The sequence below is a fragment of the Aotus nancymaae genome, unplaced genomic scaffold (assembly GCF_030222135.1).
Source record: "Aotus nancymaae isolate 86718 unplaced genomic scaffold, 86718_ANA_hifiasm-v0.15.2.pri h1tg000036l, whole genome shotgun sequence".
NCBI classification, from domain to species: domain Eukaryota; kingdom Metazoa; phylum Chordata; class Mammalia; order Primates; family Aotidae; genus Aotus; species Aotus nancymaae.
In genome coordinates this window covers 90,405,314-90,426,722 of record NW_026988450.1, presented here as the reverse complement: position 1 = coordinate 90,426,722, position 21,409 = coordinate 90,405,314, and the positions used below count along the sequence as shown (strand labels likewise).

Sequence of the window (21,409 nt, the reverse complement as noted above, 5' to 3'; positions counted from 1 at the left end):
CTTTCTTCTGCAGACCTGCAGTGACAGCTCTGTGATCGTTAAAGTTTCCATTTGGGTTCTCTGGTCAAGTTTGCTATTCCTGTGCCAAAATCCACCTGAATTTCTAAAGCTTTACTATATTTCTCAGTATTTTTTAGAACGAATTGCCCTCTTTTTTCCTACAGAAGTGCCTTGGGTGTGTTTGACCGTTTGATGTTGAGCATAAGGGTTAGGATGACCTGTCGCACCCTGGAGTTTGGGGTTGCCTAGCGTCCCCTGTGTCCGCGTGGGAGAAGTGACTTCTTTATCGTTCTGAGCCTTCCAGTCCGTGAACAAGCACCCATGTCTGTATATTTGTGAAGTTTTCTTTAACGTCTTTCAATGAAGTCTTATAACTTTCTCTGTAAAGATTTTACATATCTTTTCTTAAATTCATTTCAACAAAGTGAAAACTTTGTTTCCCTGCTGTTGTAAGTGGTACCATTCTGAATATGACATTTTCCAAGTGCTTCTTACTGGTGTGTGCACACAATTGGCTTTTTTAGTTCAGCCATTGTGGAAGACAGTGTGGCGAGTCCTCAAGGATCTAGAACTAGAAATACCATTTGACCCAGCAATCCCATTCCTGGGTATATGTCCAAAGGGTTATAAATCATTCTGTTATAAAGACACATGTGCACGTCTGTTTATTGTGGTACTGTTCACAATAGCAAAGACTTGGAACCAACACAAATGCCCATCAATGATAGACTGGATAAAGAAAATGTGGCACATATACACCATGGAATACTGTACAGCCATAAAAAAGGATGGGATCATGTCCTTTGCAGGAACATGGATGAAGCTGGAAATCATTCTAGTGAACTAACACAAGAACAGAAACCCAAACACCACATGCTCTCACTCATAAGTAAGAGTTGAACAATGAGAGCACATGGATACAGGGAGGGGAACATCACACACTGGGGCCTGTGGGGGGGATGGGGGGCTATAGGTGGCATAGCATTAGGAGAAATACCTAATGAAGAAAATGTGGCACGTATGCACCATGGAATACTATGCAGCCATAAAAACGATGAGTTCATGTCTTTTTTTATGGGGGACATGGGTGAAGCTAGAAGCCACCATTCTCAGCAAACTGACACAAGAACAGAAAACCAAACACCACATGTTCTCACTCATAAGTGGGTGTTGAACAATGAGAACACATGGACACAGGGAGGGGCACATCACACACCAGGGTCTGTTGGGGGGTGGGGGGGCTAGAGGAGGGATAGCAGGGGGGTGAGGGGCTAGGGGAGGGATAGCAGGGGAGTGGGAGGCTAGGGGAGGGATAACATTAGGAGAAATACCTAATGTAGATGACGGGGTGACGGAGGCAGCACACCATCGTGGCACATGTGTACCTATGTAACAAACCTGCATGTTCTGCACATGTACCCAAGAACTTACAGTATAATAATAATAGAAAGTCCAGACATTTTATTTAATTTTTGAGTGTTTTATATTTTAATTTTCTAAATACGGAAACTTTTAAACACACCCAAGTAGGCACAGTCACGTCGCAGCCCCTGGTGTCCCTTGGTTCCTCCCCAGCCACTCGTGGCCCGTCTGGCTGCACGTGTGCCCACGCCCCGCCGTGTCATTCTGGAGTAAATCCCAGGTAGCAGATCATCTCATCTGGTGATATTTCAGCGTGTCTCTGAAACAGAAGGGCTCCTTTTATGCATGACCAGATTTCCACGGTGACAGCTCGTTTTGTTCGCTGTACCTGCTCTGCAGTGAAGTGGCTGCCGGCCTCTGGGAGTATCTATTTCAGAGATGCTGTTTAACATGGAGCCTCCTGAGACCCCTTGCTGCGGTTGAGCAGCGCTCTTCCTTGGAGAGACCCCGTGCTGCTCTTGGCCCGTGCTCCTCCCGTGCCTGACCCGTGCTCCTCCCGAGGCTGACCCGTGCTCCTCCCGAGGCTGACCCGTGCTCCTCCTGTGCCTGACCCATGCTCCTCCCGAGGCTGACCCGTGCTCCTCCCGAGACTGACCCGTGCTCCTCCCGAGGCTGACCCGTGCTCCTCCTTGAGTGTGTCTCTGTTTCTGGGTTCCCTCTGTCTCTTTTTATTTCCCTACAAGTGTATTTGTTGAAGAAACCAGGCTTTTCCTGTATGGTGTAATGATTTTTGTGTACTGGTATGTGTTGCTAAACCCTTTTAATTAATTGTAATGATTTATCTGTGGAATCTTTTGAGCTTTCTCTGTAGCTGGTGGTGTCTGTGCGTAATGACAGGGTTTTTGCCCATTTTCCAATGCTCTCACCTGTTGTTTCTCTTCCTGGCTGGAACCCCTCCTGCAGTGTTGAGTGGAGATGGTGGTTCATTCGTGGTGAGTTAGAGGAAGAACTGGATTATGTATTTCTCAAATGTTTCTGGATTTTGCTGTAAAACTGCATCTCTAGTGTTTTCCTATGTGGAAAGATTTTCTGACTACCAATTAATTCCTCTAGTCGTAAAACGTTATTCAAGCTTTCTGTTTCTTCTTGGGTCAGTTTTGTTAAGTTGTATTTTTCTGGAAATTTGACTGTTTTATCTAAATGTTCAACTTACTGAAATGAAATTGTATACAGTAGCCTTTCACTATCAATTGTGACACTGGGGCACTCTCATGTGATGGTGAAGATGCAGATGCAGAAACCTGCCTGCCTGGTCCTGGCCCTGTCCACCCTGCCTGCTCTGGTCTCAGGTTGGTCCTGGCTCTGTCCACCCTACCTGCCCTGGTCCAGACCCTGTCCACCCTACCTGCCCTGGTCCTGGCCTTGTCCACCCTGCCTGCTCTGGTCCCGGGTTGGTCCTGGCTCTGTCCACCCTACCTGCCCTGGTCCAGACCCTGTCCACCCTACCTGCCCTGGTCCAGACCCTGTCCACCCTGCCTGCCCTGGTCCAGACCCTGTCCACCCTACCTGCCCTGGTCCTGGCCCTGTCCACCCTACCTGCCCTGGTCCTGGCCCTGTCCACACTACCTGCCCTGGTCCAGACCCTGTCCACCCTGCCTGCCCTGGTCCCGGCCCTGTCCACCCTACCTGCCCTGGTCCCGGCCCTGTCCACCCATCCTGCCTGTCTTGGTCTCAGCCCTGCCCGCCCTGCTGCTCATGAGCTTTGCAATGTCAGGGTCAGGTCATACAGATGGATGGATGCCTCAACACCCGTGAAGCACGGGCAGGGCTGCCGGGGGCCCGTGGGGGCTGCTGCTTCTCTCATGGCAACGGCGTCTGAACCATGTCCCGTTTCTCATTCCTGATACTCTGTATTTGTGCCTTCTCTGTTTTCTTTTATAGTAGTATTGACAGAGACCGGCAGTTGTGCAGGTCTCTACAGAGATGCGGCTGCTGGCTTTCTGGACCCCTTCTGTGCTGCTGGTTTTAAATTGTGATTGATTTCTGTTCATAGTTTCATCATTTCCTCCTTTCTTTGAGTTGATGCTGTTTGATTTTCTGACTCCCAGACTGAATGTTTACCATATTCATGTTTAATATTCAATTTTATTAATTTTTAATAAAAGCATTTAAAATTAAAAATTTCCCAAGAAACTTTTTTAGTTGAATATCAGATATTTTGAAATATATAGTATTTTAAATTTTTGTTCAGTTCTCAATATCAGTAACTTTCCATTATGATTTCTGTTTAGGAATTACTTAGAAGTTTACGCCATCATTTGCAAACGTGCTTTTCTTGCCTGTTGTCTTTTTGAAGTGATTTGAAACCTGATTCTACGTCTGTCAGAAAGCACCAGTGTTGTCTGGGTTTGTTGAAAATTGTCAGGGCTGCAGCTGCTTCTCGGCGCGGGTGTGAACCGGGCTCGGCCACTCCTTTGCTCCCATTAGCTCCTGGCCCTCCGTGTGGGTGGGGCCTTCCAGGACCCTCAAAGCTGGGCAAGGCCTTCCGGGGGACGGTGAGGCCCGGATGAAGTCCCCGTAGGTGTAGCGTCAGCTGCATTTGCCCAGTCCCTGCTGCGTGCTGAGGTCCCACCACCCTGATTGTGCAGCACGTTCGGGCCCTCGCGTCATCGTAACTTCCTCTGGACAACAGCAGCAAAAAGCCAACTAGCGAGTGTCAACTCACAAAGCACTCACATACATGGAAGAAAGCTCCCACACTCCATGCAGATGGGCCAGCTCCGTGCACAGCTGGGAGGTGTGGACGTCTCATCGGCGCACCAGCAGGGGTCAGCCGCACAGTGACCTGGGAGGGAAAGAAAGTGTCTAGACCCAGCCTGGGCGGGAGCAGGGTCCACGGGAGGGTGGGCGTGGGGCGCCAGGAGCAGCCAGCTTCCGGGCACCCGGGAGCGTTCCCTCTCTTAGCCCAGCCACACTTCTTCCTGGACGCTGGCTTAGGAGATAGTCAGAGACACACGTGGAGGTGTTCACCGTGTATGATTTGTGCGTGTGCTGACACAGACATACTGTAAGTGCCTGGCTACAGGGAAACGGCGCAGCTCACAGCTGTGAAGGAATGCGATGTGGGTGTGGAAATCACGCTGTCAGGACCCCGAGTGACCTGCGTGCATGCTGCTCCTCATGGTGAACGTGGTACATGGCAGAGGGGAGGCCACACGCAGCGTTTGACTGTGTGAGACACCCTGCCACCCCCAGTGCTAATAATGATTATCTCTGCATGTTGTGCTCTTTATTTTTTTATTTATAACTGTCAGCATTTACATGTTTTCTGTAATTTGTGTGTATTACTCTATTCAAAAGCAAACAGTGCATGTCCCAGGCCTGTCCCTGCCAGGTTCTAGGTTCAGGTGGCTCAGGTGGGCGGAGGGTACTGGCCCCTTGAGGGCCGTGGCGAACAGCATGGAATAACGTGGGTGCAGTGGGCAGGACCTGGGTGGGCTGAGTGGATGCAACGTGGTGCGGCGATGGCGTATTCTTGAGTGACAGCGGAGTCTGTGGTCTCTCTGGGGGCCTGGGGAGGGGCCTGTGGGACCCCATTTCTGGGCAGAGGCTGAGCCCAGTCACCAAGTGGATCCCCTGGATCCTCTCACAGGCCATTGTCCAGGGTTTCTGGCCTGGAGATCGTGTCTCTGCAGAGAGAGTGTGGTGCGGGTGCCTGGGGAGAGGGGCCTGCTGGGAGCTGGAGGGACAGGCCCTGCCCTCTTGGGAGAGGGGCCCATGCTGGAGGCTCAGGTCATCAAACACTGAGAGACGTCTGTGAGTAGCAGCCCCTCCGGGCCTGGCCAGGGCCTCTGTCGGGTGCCTGGTTTACCCAGGGCAGTGTCTGTCTCCAGGCTGCAGCTGTTCCCTGAGAGTTTTCACATCTCTGGAACCAAGATGTGCCTTAGTTCTGGGGAGAACCAGGTGGCCCCCCGCAGAGAGTTGTCTTCTGACTCTGATCTGATTTGGGCTGCAGTTCTCTGCCCTGCAGAAACCTCCACCCTGAAATGAGCCGGGCAGCTGCCTTCCCTTCCTTCTGCAGGCTTCTCCCTTCCCCCACCAGGCCCAGAGCTGGAGGGTGAGTGAGCCACAGTCGAGGACAGTGAGCTGGACACTGGAGACACTTCCCCGAGTCTGTGTGGCCACAGGCCTTTCTCTGCCTGTGTGGTTCGGGCAACACTGTCTGGGGGCAGAAGGATGGACCAGAGGCCTTTGGGACATCTCCCACCTCTGGGGCTTCCGTGAGAGCCTTTGGAGCAGTCCTTCCCTCCCTGTCACGCTGGGCTGCAGGGCCCCCTAGAGGGACACGGAGTGGGAGCTGACCAGGGCGGCCCCTAGGGTCACTTCTCTAGGGTTGCACGAAGGGCCTTTACAAGAGCTGCTGCCTCAGGCACTTGGCTCTGGGATGCCACCCTGGGGCCCACTGTGCCAACCTGGCCCTGGAGGCTGAGGGCGTGGTGGGAGAGGACTTCCAGGCCTGGAGGCTGTGGGTGTGGGGGGAGAGGACTTCCAGGCCTGGAGGCTGAGGGCGTGGTGGGAAAGGACTTCCAGGCCTGGAGGCTGAGGGTGTAGGGGGAGAGGACTTCCAGGCCTGGAGGCTGAGGGTGTGGGGGGAGAGGACTTCCAGGCCTGGAGGCTGCAGGCGTGGTGGGAGAGGACTTCCAGGCCTGGAGGCTGCGGGCGTGGTGGGAGAGGACTTCCCAGCCTGGAGGCTGCGGGCGTGGTGGGAGAGCGTTTTCAAGCCAGCAGTGCCCTGTGACCTACCAGGACAGTCTCGGGAGAACAGGTTGTAGGCAGGCATGTGGGGTCCAGCTTTGGAGGTGTCAGCCTGGTGCTTACTGTGTCTTTGACTCTGGGGTGCCGTGGATGGAAAGGCACATCTTGGTTCCTGAGATGAGAAGATGCTTTTATAAGGCGCATCTGAGGATCAATGAATTTCAGTGAAATGAGTCCAGAAATGTTTTGTGAACTAATAGAAATAATATGAGAGAAAATTATGATGTGTTCTGTGTGGGGCCCAAACCCGTGTGGGGACTGGGAGCCGGGCGGGGTGGAGCTCGCGTGTCTGCCTCCGCACAGCTGGGTGGGGACAAGCAGTGTGGCTTTGCTTTTCATCTCCGGTACGCTACAGAACGGCAGTTTTTTTTTTTGTTTGTTTTTTTGTTTTTTTGAGACAGTCTTGCTCTGTCACTCAGGCCGAAGTGCAGTGGCCTGATCTCGGCTCACTGCAACCTCTGCCTCCTGGGTTCAAGCAGTTTTCTGCCTCAGCCTCCCAAGTAGCTCAGACTATAGGCGGCCGTCACGGCGCCTGGCTAATTTTTCTAATTTTTAGTAGAGACAGTTTCACCATCTTGGCCAGGCTGGTCTTGAACTCCTGACCTCATGATTCACCTGCCTCGGTCTCCCAAAGTGCTGGCATTACAGGCCTGAGCCACTGCGCCCTGCTGGAATGGCACTTGTATAAAATGCAGTAGAATGATTGCAAGTGTGGAGGGTGCGGCAGTTGTGAATCGCCTTACCGATGCTGGAGCCGCACTTACCATTTTGTACTTTGTGGCTGACTGGGAATAGATGCCCCTGCAGGCCCTGGCCTAGGAGTTGTATTCTAGTTGGCAGTCATCTTTCAGAACTGGCTCAGAGAAAAATCTGGAACACCTAAAGTTCTAAACTCCTTGCTGGCATTTAGCAGAGGATGCAGCAGGCAGGGAGGGCTTCCTGGAGGAGGAGCCCTGAGTGGAGCGTCTCAGGTCCTGGGTGCCTGCTGTGTGTGTTGGGGGGCTTGGCGCTGCCAGGAGTGCCCTGAGCTGAGTAATCGTGACTGTCCCTTGCTGTCTGTAGAGTGCGCTAGATGTTGGACCGAGTATGGAATCCGTCATTTCCCCTGCCCGTCGCCAGAGAGCAAGCTGCAGAACCCCTGTTCGGGGAAGAACGGGGAAGGTGATCTGGGGCCGGCGGGCATACCCATTGTCCTGAGGGCCAGGAAGCGAGGTACTTCGCTCAGATGCTGGGTCTGGGGGGTCCTGGGGAGGTGGCTTAGAGAGGCAGGCGCTGAGGAGGGTGGGGTCAGCAGGCGGGAGCTGCAGGGAGGAGTCTGGGGCTGGGGGCTGGGGACCTGCATCCCTTGTCCCCCATCAGGCCCTCCTCTGAGGAGGGCCGAGAGTACAGCCAGCCCAGACAGGCCGCAGTTTGGAAGCCGGGTGGCGGCCAGAGCTAGCCAGCCCTGTAGGCTCAGGACCAAGCAGGGGCGCTCCTGCCGGGGGCTCTGGACCTGCCATGTGGCCCCTCACCCCCAAGCTCAACTGTCCTTGTACAGTAGGCTGGGGAGGGGTGGCAGGGTGCTTGGTGTGTTTGGGGAGGAACAGGTGCAGTGGCCTCTGTGGGTATCCTGGTGGGCATGCCTCCTGGTGGAGAGGCCCCCTCCGGGTGCTTCTGGGATGCCAGGCCCCCGGGGAGAGGCCTGCTTCTTGAGCGCTCCTCCCATGGGGCTCAGACCTGCACCAGGGAGCCTGTGGTGTCGGGCACTGTCTCTGCCTCCAGGAAGCTGGTCCTGCTAGTGACAGCGCTCACATGTGAGCAAAGATGCAGAGACCCTGCCACTGTTCCTAGCGTGGCCCTGTTCCCCCGTGGGGTGGAGGGCTGTGGAGGTACAGGATGGCAGGGGGGTGAGGCTGCTGACCAGGCCACCGCATCTCCCCACCGGCCTCGGCCCAAGTTGGGGAGGGGAAGCCGAGGCTGGCGCTCAGGGGGCTCTTAGTCGTGCTGTGGGCAGGCAGGAGCCTTCTAGCACACCAGCCAGCAAGGCTGTCCACAGCTGAGGGCCGACCCCAGGAGCAGCGCAGCCCAGGGCTGACAGCAGGAGACCCTGGAGAGGGCCCAAGGCTGCAGCCTGGCTTGCCTAGCTCCTGCACCCCTATGGTGGCTACAGGGGCAGGCAGGGCTAGGGGTGTGTTGTCTTGGAGATGGGGCACTGTGACCCAGAAGCTGCGTGCTTGCTGACGGCACCCAGTGAGGCAGTGTTAGGGTTAGGGGATCTTGGGCCCAGGTGTCAGGACACCCAGCAGGGAGGGGTGGTGGCCAGGACCGCCCTGAAGCAGAAACCAAAGACAGGTGCCCTAGGGAGCGGCCGCCAGAGCCTCATGGGCCCAGGGCCTTAAACATCCGCCTTTTGATGCCTTTCCAGGGCCTGGGGTTGCCCCTGAAGGCAGCCAGATGCCGGAGCCCACCTCATCACCCACCACCGGCCCGAGGAAGGACCTGGCAGCTGGGCCCCGTGGCCGGATGGTGGGGCCCGGCGCTACCCGGGCCAAGAAGAGGAAGCCCAACTTCTGCCCACAGGAGACCGAGGTGCTGGTGTCCAAGGTGAGCAAGCACCACCAGCTGCTGTTCGGCACGGGGCTGCTGCGGGCCGAGCCCACCCGCAGGTACCGTGTGTGGAGCCGCATCCTGCAGGCCGTGAACGCGCTGGGCTACTGCCGCCGCGACGTGGTGGACCTGAAGCACAAGTGGCGGGACCTGCGGGCCGTGGTGCGGCGCAAGCTGGGCGACCTCCGGAAGGCGGCCCACGGCCCCGGCCTGGGCTCCGGCAAGCCCCAGGCCCTGACCCTCACACCCGTGGAGCAGGTGGTGGCCAAGACCTTCTCCTGCCAGGCCCTGGCCTCTGAGGGCTTCGGACTGGAGCCGCGCAGAGGTGAGTGCCACTCTGTCCAGCAGGAAGGTGGGGCCCGCGTGGCCCTGCTTCTTCCTCCACAGGGCCTTCCTCTCCTGCTCTCCTCCTCCTCCTCCTCCCCCCTCCGCTTCCCCCCTTCACCAGTCTCACCTGGAATGTTCTTGTTCATTCATCCTCTGCCCCGTGCACTCTTTACTCGTCCACCCACCTGCCCGTCTGTGCATTCGGCCAACATATATTCTGTACGCAGGGAGCGTCAGTTGTGTCTCATTTTGTCTCCCTGCTTGGTGCTTGACTTGGCCTCTTGCTCACCCCCTCCTAGAGCAGAGTGGAACGGAGCGGTCAGATAGGAGGGACGGAGATCCCCCCTCACCGTCACCCAGTCAGACCCGGGACCGCGGCCATAGTGAGAAGGGCATGGGCTGTTGCTGCCTGGGGTGGACGCACGCCAAGAATCTGATAATCCGGTGTTTCTAGCCGTGCCGACGCTGACCACGGCCACGTGTGCTGCTGCTCCTCCTGCTGAGTCCTGCGCTACTCATGAAAGAAAAAGCTGCTGTGACTTACTAAACTGGTTTTCGGACCTGAGGTTCGGTGCTGTGGTTTGAAACCTGCTGCTCAGTCACTGTTTTCAACACCCAGAAGAGGCCACCCGTGGTGTCAGGGTGGGCAGGTTGAGACCCGGGGGGCAGCGTCTGCTCGGAGCTGCAGCAGGCCTTCTGCAGACCCCGAGGCCGAGGCTCTGGCAGAGTCCCTTTTCCCAGGGAGAGCCCTGCTCTGTTGGTGTTTGATGGGTCAGGAAGGTCCACAGAGGTCAGTGCGGGCCCAGCGTGTGAGCTCCTGGTGTGGTGGCGCAGGACAGGTGCTGGGCAGGTGTGCTGGGCGCACTCAGGCCTCTGGACTGCTGCATGGGGCTGTGCGCCAGAGCCGGCAGAGGAGGGCGGCAGCCTGGTTCCCGCGCTGGATTCCCGCTGTGGGTGATGAGGTCTCCATCCTGCTGTGGAAGCTGCCTGGACAGGTCGTGCCCTGGGACTGGATGGGCCCCTAGAGCACCAGGCTGTGGTCTGCCGCTCGGCCCCAGGATGAGGTTGCAGGCAGTGGCAGTCCCGGCACCCAGCCAGCCGACCTTGCTGCAGGAGCGTGTTCCAGTTTGACTGTTTGAGCTTCAGGGGGTCTTTGCGCGACAGCCCTTCCTCTTGGCACGATTGGGGGCTGTGGGGGAGCCCCTCTCTGGCTGTCAGTGGGATCACCGGCCCCAGGGCCTCCTTCTTGCTCTGTTTGAGGACAGGTGCTCGCTCTCCGGCAGCTGCTGCAGTGGCTCGGCCGCCTCCCTCCCCCACCCCCCGCCCCCGCCCCTGAGGTCAGACCGTGTTGTAGGCACCAGCACGGACTGGGTCTGGGGTAGCACAGAGCACAGCTGTTACAGGCTGCGGGTAGCTTGCCTCTTCTGCGTAAAGAAGCCCTCCTGCTCTCCTCACAGGGTTTGGGGGTTTCCTGGTGCCATCAGGGCCGGGGCACTGAGTGAGCCGGTGGCTGTGCGGAGCACTGGGTAATTAATGGGCTGATGTAGGAAGCGGCAAAGTCAGAGGCACAGCTGTGGCCCTCCACAAAAGGCCTGGGCCGCGGGAGGGCTCAGTGCAGCCTGCTGGACAGTGACACTGATGGGGTGACCTCGCTGTGTGGAAGAGGAGAAGGTGGTCCAGGGAAGGTGGTGGGATGGCTTCATATCCTCTTCTACCTCTTGTGTCCCAGCCTTCTGTCCCAGACGCGCCCCAGGAGTACACTTTACTTGGGGTTGGAGGGTGGGCTCCGGCCCCCAGGGCCACTGTGGTGGCCAGCTCGCTACCCCACCAAGGCTCTCCCTGGACGTGCCCTGAGCCCCGAGCGGCCTCCCCTCCTCTGCCTACTGCAGCCCCGAGTGGCTTCCCCACCTCTGCCTACTGCAGCCCCGAGCGGCCTCCCCTCCTCTGCCTACTGCAGCCCCGAGCGGCCTCCCCACCTCTGCCTACTGCAGCCCCGAGCGGCCTCCCCTCCACTGCCTACTACAGCCCCGAGCGGCCTCCCCACCTCTGCCAGTGTCTTACTCCTCTCCATGATCTCAAGGACGAGCCTTCATTTCCTGTGAACAGGAGTCCCTTTGCCCTTGCCTTGGCAGGAGATGTGGGCCTGGATTGTTACTCCACAGAAGACCGCCCGGCCAAGCCTGGGGGGCGGGTGCAGGGAGGCTGCGGAGGGGGTACTTGAGGGCACTCTCAGTGTCCTTGTCCTCTGCCAGTCCCCACTGTGCCACTCAAACCCCCTCCATGTTGGAGTCTGCACCTGAGAGGGTGGAGCCATGTGCAGACACATAGGAGGTGTGGGGCGGGGCGGGGCGGGGCCTGGGGGAGAGAGAGTGTTTTGTGAGTACCTTCTTCTCTGACTCAGGTGGGCTCTGGAGTTTGGTCTTGAGGGGCATTTCTTTAATTGCTTACCTCGTCTTTGACTTTGAAATAGGGTCTCTAAAGTATACTAAGAACTTAAAAAGCCAGCAGAAGCCAGCACGTGCTGCCCCTTCTCTGACAGCAGCCCCACGCCGGGTGGTGGCTTCTCCTCTGGGCACGTGGTGTCACCCGTGGAGTGTGAGGTCCGAGCAGCCTGCAGGCCCTGCCTGTGTGCGGGCTGGGTCATGCAGCCCTGGGGTCTCTGAGGCAAAGGGCTAGAGAGGTCATTTGGGATCCAGGGACAAACCGGCCCAGCCTTGCCTTTCCCAGTTCTGGGGCCTTTGGTGAGTGCCACAGCTTTATTTTATTTCTTTATTGAGATAATAGTCAGATGTCAAAGTTTGTTATTTCACCCTTTTAAAGTCTATGACCTAGTGATGTTAGCCCCCAGCCCAGCCCCAGCCCCAGCCCTTAGCCTCACCCCCAGCCTTACCCCAACCCCACCCCTAGCCTCACCCGACCCTGCCTCATCCCCAACCCTACCCTCACCCCCAGCCCCACCCGCAGCCAGCCCAGCCTCAGTCCCAGCCCCATCCCTACCCCTACCCCCAGCCCCAGCCCCAACCCTACCCCTGCCCCTACCCCCAGCCCAGTCCCAGCCCCACCCCTGCCCTTACCCCAAGACCCAGACCAGCCCCAACCCTACCCCTGCCCCTACCCCCAGCCCCAGCCCAGCCCAGTCCAACCCAGCCCAGCTAAGCCCAACCCAGCCCTGTCTAGTCCAGCCCAGCTCAGCTCAACCCAGCCCAGCCCACCTTAGCCTAGCCCAGTCCAGTCCAGCCCAATCTAGCCCTTCCCAGTTTAGCCCAGCCCAGCTCAGCCCAGTCTAGCCCAGCCCAATCTAGCCCTTCCCAGTCTAGCCCAGCCCAGCCCAACCCAGCCCAGCCCAGCCCAGTCTAGCCCAGCCCAGCCCAGCCCAGTCTAGCCCAGTCTAGCCCAGCCCAGCCCAGCCCAGCCCAGCCCAGCCCAGCCCAGTCTAGCCCAGCCTAGCCCAGCCCAGCCCAGCCCAGTCTAGCCTAGCCCAGCCCAGCCCAGCCCAGCCCAGTCTAGCCTAGCCTAGCCCAGCCCAGCCCAGCCCAGCCCAGCCCAGCCCAGTCCAGCCCAGCCCAGCCCAGTCTAGCCCAGCCCAGCCCTAGCCCAGCCCCAGCCCAGTCCCAGGCCCAGCCCTCATCACCCCCCACCCCCGCCAGCTTGCTTTGCCCTCATAGATCAGATGTCTCAGTCTCAATCACGGAGCCAGGCAGCATGCACTCCTCCGCCTTCCTCAGCCCAGTGTGTGCCGTGTGAGTGGGGAGGGCACCCCTTTTTATTGCCAAGCGGTGGGCATGCCTTTGGACATGCCACAGTCTGTTTCCACTTACCAGTGGATGCTTTTGTGTCCTCCAGCTTTGGGCTGTTAGGAGCAAGGGGGCTGTGAGCATTTCCATAGGATCTCTGTATGGACAAATGTTTCCATTTTGTCGTTGGGGGATTCTTAACTACAAGTTGAATTGCTGGCTGTCTGGCTGGTGTGGCTTTTAAAGAGATGCCCAAGCTGTTTTCCAAGGTAACTGTGCTGTGTTAAGTCCCCCAAGAAGCAGGGGAGAACTGAGCTTGTTGTGCTCTATTAAGTTCCCCAGCAGCAGGGGGAGCTGAGCTTGCTGTACTGCGTTAAGTCCCCCAGCAGCAGTGGGGGCTGAGCTTGCTGTGCTGCGTTAAGTCCCCCAGCAGCAAGGGGAGCTGAGCTTGCTGTGCTGTGTTAAGTCCCCCAGCAGCAGGGGGAGCTGAGCTTGCTGTGCTGTGTTAAGTCCCCCGGCAGAAGGGGGAGCTGAGCTTGCTGTGCTGCGTTAAGTCCCCCAGCAGAAGGGGGAGCTGAGCTTGCTGTGCTGTGTTAAGTCCCCCAGCAGAAGGGGGAGCAGAGCTTGCTGTGCTGCGTTAAGTCCCCCAGCAGCAGGGGGAGCTGAGCTTGCTGTGCTGTGTTAAGTCCCCCAGCAGAAGGGGGAGCAAAGCTTGCTGTGCTGCGTTAAGTCCCCAGCAGCAGTGGGGGCTGAGCTTGCTGTGCTGCGTTAAGTCCCCCAGCAGAAGGGGGAGCTGAGCTTGCTGTGCTGCGTTAAGTCCCCCAGCAGAAGGGGGAGCTGAGCTTGCTGTGCTGCCTTATATCTCCCTGCAGCAGTGGGGGCTGAGCTTGCTGTGCTGCGTTAAGTCCCCCAGCAGCAGTGGGAGCTGAGCTTGCTGTGCTGCGTTAAGTCCCCCAGCAGCAGGGGGAGCTGAGCTTGCTGTGCTGCGTTAAGTCCCCCAGCAGCAGGGGGAGCTGCCTTTGCTGTGCTGCATTAAGTCCCCCAGCAGCAGGGGGAGCTGAGCTTGCTGTGCTGCGTTAAGTCCCCCAGCAGAAGGGGGAGCAAAGCTTGCTGTGCTGCGTTAAGTCCCCCAGCAGCAGTGGGGGCTGAGCTTGCTGTGCTGCGTTAAGTCCCCCAGCAGCAGTGGGGGCTGAGCTTGCTGTGCTGCGTTAAGTCCCCCAGCAGCAGTGGGGGGCTGAGCTTGCTGTGCTGTGTTAAGTCCCCCAGCAGCAGTGGGGGCTGAGCTTGCTGTGCTGCGTTAAGTCCCCCAGCAGCAGTAGGGGCTGAGCTTGCTGTGCTGTGTTAAGTCCCCCAGCAGCAGGGGGAGCTGCGTTTGCTGGGTGCCCTTGCCAGCCCTGGAGGTTGCCATTTTCAGTGTAGCCATCTGGGTGGTGCTGTGGTTTGGATGTTTGTCCCATCCAAACATCCTGTTGAAATTGGATCCAGTGTTGGAGGTGGGGCCTACTGGGAGGTGTATTTGCATCACGGGGGCAGGGGCAGATGCCTCATGAATAGGTGAATTCCTACGTTATGGGTAAGTGAGTTCTCCTGGCCAGTTCTCACCAGAGCTGGTGGGTGAACGGAGCCCAGCACCTCCCTGCCGCTTGCTTCCATTCTCGCCATGACTTCTGCACACTCAGCTCCCTCCGCTCTCCACCAGGAGTGGAAGTAGCCAGAGGCCCTCACCCAGTGCCCAATCTTGAACTTGTCCAGCCTTCACAATTGTGAGCCCCATAGATCCTTTTCTCTTGTAACTTTCCCAGCCTCAGGGATTCCTTTAGAGCAACACACAGTGGCTGAGGACAGGTGGTGTGCAGTGGGATGACGCTACTCAGAGTTTTCATCTGTGGTGTGCAGTGGGGTGCTGGTGGTGAGCGTTTTCATCTGTGGTGGGCACTGGGGTGTTGGTGGTGAGAGTTTTCATCTGTGGTGGGCAGTGGGATTCTGGTGGTGAGCGTTTTCATCTGTGGTGGGCACTGGGGTGTTGGTGGTGAGAGTTTTCATCTGTGGTGTGCAGTGGGATTCTGGTGGTGAGAGTTTTCATCTGTGGTGGGCACTGGGGTGCTGATGGTGAGAGTTTTCATCTGTGGTGTGCAGTGGGATTCTGGTGGTGAGAGTTTTCATCTGTGGTGGGCACTGGGGTGCTGGTGGTGAGAGTTTTCATCTGTGGTGTGCAGTGGGATTCTGGTGGTGAGAGTTTTCATCTGTGGTGGGCACTGGGGTGCTGATGGTGAGAGTTTTCATCTGTGGTGTGCAGTGGGATTCTGGTGGTGAGAGTTTTCATCTGTGGTGGGCACTGGGGTGCTGGTGGTGAGAGTTTTCATCTGTGGTGTGCAGTGGGATTCTGGTGGTGAGAGTTTTCATCTGTGGTGGGCACTGGGGTGCTGGTGGTAAGAGTTTCATCTGTGGTGGGCACTGGGGTGCTGGTGGTGAGAGTTTTCATCTGTGGTGGGCACTGGGGTGCTGGTGGTGAGAGTTTCATCTGTGGTGGGCACTGAGGTGCTGGTGGTGAGAGTTTTCATCTGTGGTGGGCACTGGGGTGCTGGTGGTGAGAGTTTCATCTGTGGTGGGCACTGGGGTGCTGGTGGTGAGAGTTTTCATCTGTGGTGGGCACTGGGGTGCTGGTGGTGAGAGTTTCATCTGTGGTGGGCACTGGGGTGCTGGTGGTGAGAGTTTTCATCTGTGGTGGGCACTGGGGTGCTGGTGGTGAGAGTTTTCATCTGTGGTGGGCACTGGGGTGCTGGTGGTGAGAGTTTTCATCTGTGGTGGGCACTGGGGTGCTGGTGGTGAGAGTTTCATCTGTGGTGGGCACTGGGGTGCTGGTGGTGAGAGTTTTCATCTGCATGTTTCTTGCCATGTGCTTAATGGCTATTTGTATATCTTCTTTTGAGTAGTTTCTGTTTGCATTCATTGCTCATTTTATGTTGGGTGTTCTTACGATATTATGAGCTCACTTATTTGGGATACAAGGACTTTGTCAGGTATCTGTATTGTGAATATTTTCTCTTACATTGTGGCTTGTCTTCTAATTTTCTAAGCTGTTTTATTTGAAGGCCAAAGTTTTACTGTTCAATGGGAGATTTTTCTTTTGTGGTTTTTGCTTTTTGTATATCGATGAATAAATCTTTCCCTACAGCAAGATTGCAAAGAATTTTCTTCCTGTGTTATTTTTAGAAGTCCTGTACTGTAGCTTGTCCACGTAGGTCCATGATCCGTGTTGAGTTAGTATTTATGTTTTGTCAGCTTTGAGTTGAGGTTCAGTAGATACCCAAATGTTGTAGCACCACTGATTGAAAAGACTGTTTTCTCCATTGAATTACTTTGGTCCTTTTGTGTAAAATCAGTTGACTTCGTGTTCGTGTGGAATACTGATTTGTTTCTGTGGATCTCTGTGTCTCTGCTCGTGCTGATACCGCACTGTCCTGCAGTGAGCTGGGAAGATTTCCTCGTCTTCTGTCTTCTGAAGTAGTTCGTGTAGAATTGGTATTGCTCTTCCTACAGATGAGTGGTAGAGTTCACCAGTGATGCTATCTGAGCTTGGAGTTTTGTTGTGGGATTTTCAGCTACAAATTCTCTTCCTTTAATGCTGCAGTGCTATCCATGCTGTCTGTTTCTTCTCAGGTGAGCTTTGATTGTTTTGTATTTTTCAAGGACCTCATCCTCTAAGTTGTGAAATTAATTAGCATGAAGCTACTCATAATATTCCCTTAATATCCTCTCACTGTCTGTGGGACCCACGGTGATATCGCCACCTTTATTTCTAATGTTGCTGATTTATATTGAGTGTTTTGTTCTTGATTAGTCTGAATAATTTTATCATCTCAGTATTATTCTCATGTAAATCTATTGATTTTATTAATCATTTGAAAGATGCAGATTTTGATATTACTGATTTTCTCTGTCGATGTGATGTTGGTTGAATTGGTTTCTGCTCACTTTTATTATTTCTTTCATTTGTTTACTTTGGGTTAATGTTTTTGTCAGATTATTGACCGAGGTCTTTTTTTTCTAAGTATTCATTGGTATACACTTCCCTCTATGCGTTGCTTTACTGGCACACATTTTAATACCTTGTGTTTTTATTTAATTCAGCTAAGACAGTTCTAATTTCTCTTGTGATTTCTTCTTTTACTCATGATGGTTCAGAAGTGTGTTGTTTGACTTCAGATGATTACGTTCATCACAGATACCTTTCTGTTTCTGATTTCTATTTCTGCTCTATTCAGAGAATGTATTTTGTATGATTTCGGTGATTATAAGTATGCGAAGACTTGCTTTATGGCCTAAAATACCGTCTGTCTCAGTGGATGTTCCATGTGCATTTCACAGGAACATGCATTCCTCTGCCGTGTGGGTCAGGCCGGTTGATGCTGGTGTGGAGTTTCTGTGGCCTCTCTGCTCTCCTGTCCACTTGCTCTGCTGACCGCGCTGCCTGGAATTGTGGCTTCGTGTGTTTCCTTCCAGTTCTGTCAGTTTTTGCCTCAGGCGTTTTCCAGCTGCGGTGTTAGGTGCACACACGTTTAGAATTGTTTCCTCAGTTGACCACTTGTTTTTAAAGTGGTCTTCGTTTATCTCTATTGTATTTGTGGTTCCGAGTTCTTTTCTGACACTAGTGTAGCCATCCCAGCTTTCTTGTGATTGCTGTTTACATGATATATTTTTCCAATTTTTACTTATAATTTCATCTGATTTTGTATGTGAAGTAGGTTTCTCGCATATACTGTATGGCACGATCTTGCCTGTTCTTTTTTTTAAGACACGGTCTCTCGCTCTGTTGTCCATGCTAAAGTTTAGTGGCATGATCATGGCTCACTGCAGCCTTCATCTCCCAGGTTCAAGCAGTCTTCCCACCTCAGTGTTTCAAGTAGCTGAGACTGCAGGTGTGCGCCACCACAGCTGGTTAATTTTTGTTTTTTTTGTGGAAAGGGGATCTCACTGTGTTGCCCAGGCTGATCTTGAACTCCTAGGCTGAAGCGATCCTCCTATCTTAGCCTCGGAAAGTGTTGGGATTACAGGCATGAGCCACCACGCCTGGCCAGAATCTTGCTTTTACTCTCGTCGGAGAATCTCTGCTTTTTGATCGGAATGGTTAAAGTAGTGCTGCTATCCAGTAGAATTTTTGGTGATGATGGAAAGGCCCTGTAATCTACATTCTGTAGTGTGACAGCCATTTGCCACATGGGGCTCCTGGGCACTTGAAATGTGGCTAGTGCAACAGGAACCAAGTTTATCATTTAATTTTATTTTAATTAATTAAAATGTACATTAAAATTGCCACAAGGGGTTGATGGCTACTGGAGTGGACCACCTGTGTTCGGCTGAAGCGTCATTAGTGTAAGGCCGTCATGTTCTACTTTAAATCTACTGTCTTGACATTTGCTGTCTGTATTTCCCTTCTGTTCTCTTTTTCTTTTTTCTTTCTCTTCCTTCCTTTTTTTTATGGAGTGAGTAATTGAGTGCTGTTTAGCATTCCACTTTGTTGCCACTATTGGCTTATGAGAGATTCCTGTTTGCTTCTTTTTTTTAGTGGTTGCTTTAGAGTTTACAACATAAGTCTTTAATTTTCCGCAGCCCGCCTTGAGACAGAACCATATCATGTCCTGTGTGGTGGATCGTGTCCTGTGTGGTGGATCATGTCCCGTGTGGTGGGTCGTGTCCCGTGTGGTGGGTCGTGTCCCGTGTGGTAGGTCGTGTCCATTGTGGTAGATTGTGTCCCGTGTGGTGGGTCGTGTCCCGTGTGGTGGGTCGTGTCCCGTGTGGTGGGTCGTGTCCCATGGTGGGTCGTGTCCCGTGTGGTGGGTCGTGTCCCGTGTGGTGGATCGTGTCCCGTGTGGTGGGTCATGTCCCGTGTGGTGGGTCGTGTCCTGTGGTGGGTCGTGTCCTGTGTGGTGGGTCGTGTCCTGTGTGGTGGGTCGTGTCCCGTGGTGGGTCGTGTCCTGTGTGGTGGGTTGTGTCCCATGGTGGGTCGTGTCCTGTGTGGTGGGTCATGTCCTGTGTGGTGGGTTGTGTCCCATGGTGGGTCGTGTCCTGTGGTGGATTGTGTCCTGTGTGGTGGATTGACTACACAGGAATGCAATTCTGGGTCCCATGTCTGCCCCTTCAATGTGCTTTCAATATATTGAGCACCATGCGTTATTCATTACACATGATGACACCGGCACATAGTTATGGATTTTGCTTTCACAAACTGTAGTGTTTTAAATAAATGAAAGCATCTCTTTTTTGTTTACATGCTGGCATTCTTCAATTCTTCGTGTAGATCCAGGCTTCTTGCTGTTACCTTCACCCTAACTAGCTGCTTCTAGCAGTTGCTGTACTTCACACCTGGTTGGAACTGATGCTTTTCATTTTTGCTTGTCAAAACCTGCCCCTGGTTTTGAAATATATTTCTAATGGGTGTAGAATTCAGTTGCACCTTTTTCCTTCCAGCACTTTAAAGACATCCTTCCATTGTCTTTCGGCTTCCACGTTTCTGATGGAAGGGTCAGATCCTTCTCTTGTTTTCTTCTTCCTCATGAAATGTGCAGTTTTTCCTCTGGGCCCCTTTTAGGGTTTCTTTATCACTGATTTTCTGCAGTTTGCCTATAATGCACTTGGATTTAAAAAATATGTATTTATTCTGCTTGCGGATTGGTGAACTTCTTGAATCTCTGAGTTCATCGTTTCATAAAATTTGGGCGCTGGTGGTCGTGATTTCCGGCGGTTCTGTTTGGTTGGTTGGTTCTCGCTCCCCGCTGCTGCCCCTCTCCCTGTGTGTGCGTCTTACTGGCCTGCGACCTTGGGCGGGTCATGTGACCTTGAGCGGGTCCCCTGCCTGTCTGAGAACGGAGAGCAAGGCAGGGCGCTGGTATGAGTTCCTGTGCTCCTGCCAGAGCTTGTTCCATGTTAGAAGGAAAACTTCAGTGGAATTAAATTTAAAGTTTAGTCAAGGAATGAACAATTCGTGAATCAGGCGGCCTCCTGAGCCAGAGCAGGCTCAGAGACTCCAGCGCAGCCATGGGGTAGAAGAAGATTTTGACAGAAACAGTGAAGTGACTTACAGAAAACGGAAGTGAGGCACGGAAACAGCTCGATTACAGCTCGGTGTTTGCCTTACTCGAACACGGTTCCAACAGTTGGCTACGTTAGATTGGCCAGAACTCAGTGATTGGCACAAGCGTAGGCCGTGGTCCGTTCACACTGCCACTTGCTGCAGTTGAAGCTGAACAGGGAACCCTTTAGGCTGAATGGAAGATGTGTAAGGAGCGCCTTTTGGCTAAACTTGATTTAACCCATCATCACTCTCGTCGTTTCACTGATGCAACTGATGTCCTGGCTTGACCTTGGTAGGGCTGGGCCATGTGACATCGAGGGGCGGGGGGTGCTGGGTGATGGGGGCCGTTCCTCAGGCCTCCTTCCTGGAGGCTGCCTGGAAGTTTCTTCTTTCTCCCGGCCTTGCATGAGTGTGGCTGCTGGACCCAGAGCCTAGGTCTGGGGCAGGGCAGAGGTAGCCAGGACTTGGCCCTGTGAGCCAGAGGTGCCCCAGAGCATCCATGAAAGGCCGGTGCACTCCCAGACGGGGTGCCAGGGTCAGCCCTGCCCTGGCCAGGCAGCTCAGTGACCCCGAGCAGAGCTGGGCTTGGGCCTCGCCCTGGTGGAACACCACACGTCCAGCCAGGTGTGCTGTGTCCCTTCATGCTGGGACACCCCAGGCCGCCCAGACAGGGTTAGTGTTGGGAGGGTCCCCATGGCACCCTTAGCGTTTTCTAGCCCTCACTCCTGTTTGTAGACCTCAAACCATGTTCTTTTATTACTAAGCTTTAATATGGAAAATTCTAAACACCCAGAGAAAGTCGAAAGCCCTGCCCGGACACCCACACGGCCGGCAGCTGGACGCGAGCCTGGAGGCTGGCTGCCTGGGCTAGTCGCACCTTTTGTGCCTCCACCTGCGCGCATTTCAGAGCGAACTGGCCCTCGGTGCGCTTCCTCTCGACGGCTGGTTGACTTGCCTTGCATTCTTCTTTCAAGGTGATGTGTATGTGCAGTGAGCTGCACAGCTCCTAAGTGTGCCGTTCTGGGCATTGTGACAGAATCTGTAACCCACAGCTCTGTCGAGGCACATGGCAGTCACCCAGGAGCGTCCGTCCTGCCCTGCCCCAGCTCCCCAGCCTGGCCCAGAGGCCCCAGGGATTGCCGTGGCGGTTCTGGTCCTCCGTCCTGTTGGTGCTGGCGCGGGTGGTGTTTCTGAGATTCTCCGTGTTGTGTGCCTGCAGTCTCCTTGCACACAGGCCCCGTGTGACTGTCCTTTCCCCCGTGTCTCCTGGACAGCAGCCCTCTCTGGGTGTGGGCTGGTAGGAATCAAGCTGCTGGGAGCTGGGAGTGCTCTTCAGGAGCTTCTCTGGATGTGCGCTCCTCCTCGGTAACCCCCAGGGCTGCCGGCTGGAGGGCGGGCACGGCGAGTGTTTCCATGTGGTTTGGTGTGCGCTCTGCTCCTCTGTGTAAATGTTCAAGATGCCAGCTGGGGGATGGGCAGACGGCGAGTGTTTGCAGCCTGCAGACCCTTCCTG

The 21,409-nt window shown here is 54.9% G+C and overlaps 1 protein-coding gene and 1 long non-coding RNA gene across 5 annotated transcripts in view; one reads left to right on the top strand and one right to left on the bottom strand.

The window, feature by feature from the left end:
* The window catches only part of TSNARE1 (t-SNARE domain containing 1), a 128,461-nt gene that overhangs the window by 53,607 nt on the left and 53,445 nt on the right, over positions 1–21,409 (top strand). For all 3 annotated transcript variants that reach the window (XM_064384667.1, XM_064384665.1, XM_064384666.1), the window contains exons 3-4: positions 7,240–7,389; positions 8,582–9,088. In XM_064384667.1, coding sequence (XP_064240737.1) covers positions 7,240–7,389; positions 8,582–9,088 — 657 coding nt within the window. The remainder of the gene's footprint in view (positions 1–7,239; positions 7,390–8,581; positions 9,089–21,409) is intronic.
* On the bottom strand, positions 1,578–9,381 carry LOC135278063 (uncharacterized). 2 transcript variants are annotated; one of them, XR_010345646.1, is made up of 4 exons: positions 9,218–9,381; positions 6,166–6,289; positions 4,103–4,207; positions 1,578–1,681 (listed from the first exon to the last, which is right to left on the bottom strand). It is a non-coding gene; the product is annotated as an uncharacterized LOC135278063 (long non-coding RNA). The 2 variants fall into 2 exon arrangements; XR_010345647.1 differs by lacking the exons at positions 1,578–1,681; positions 4,103–4,207 and adding an exon at positions 5,087–5,287.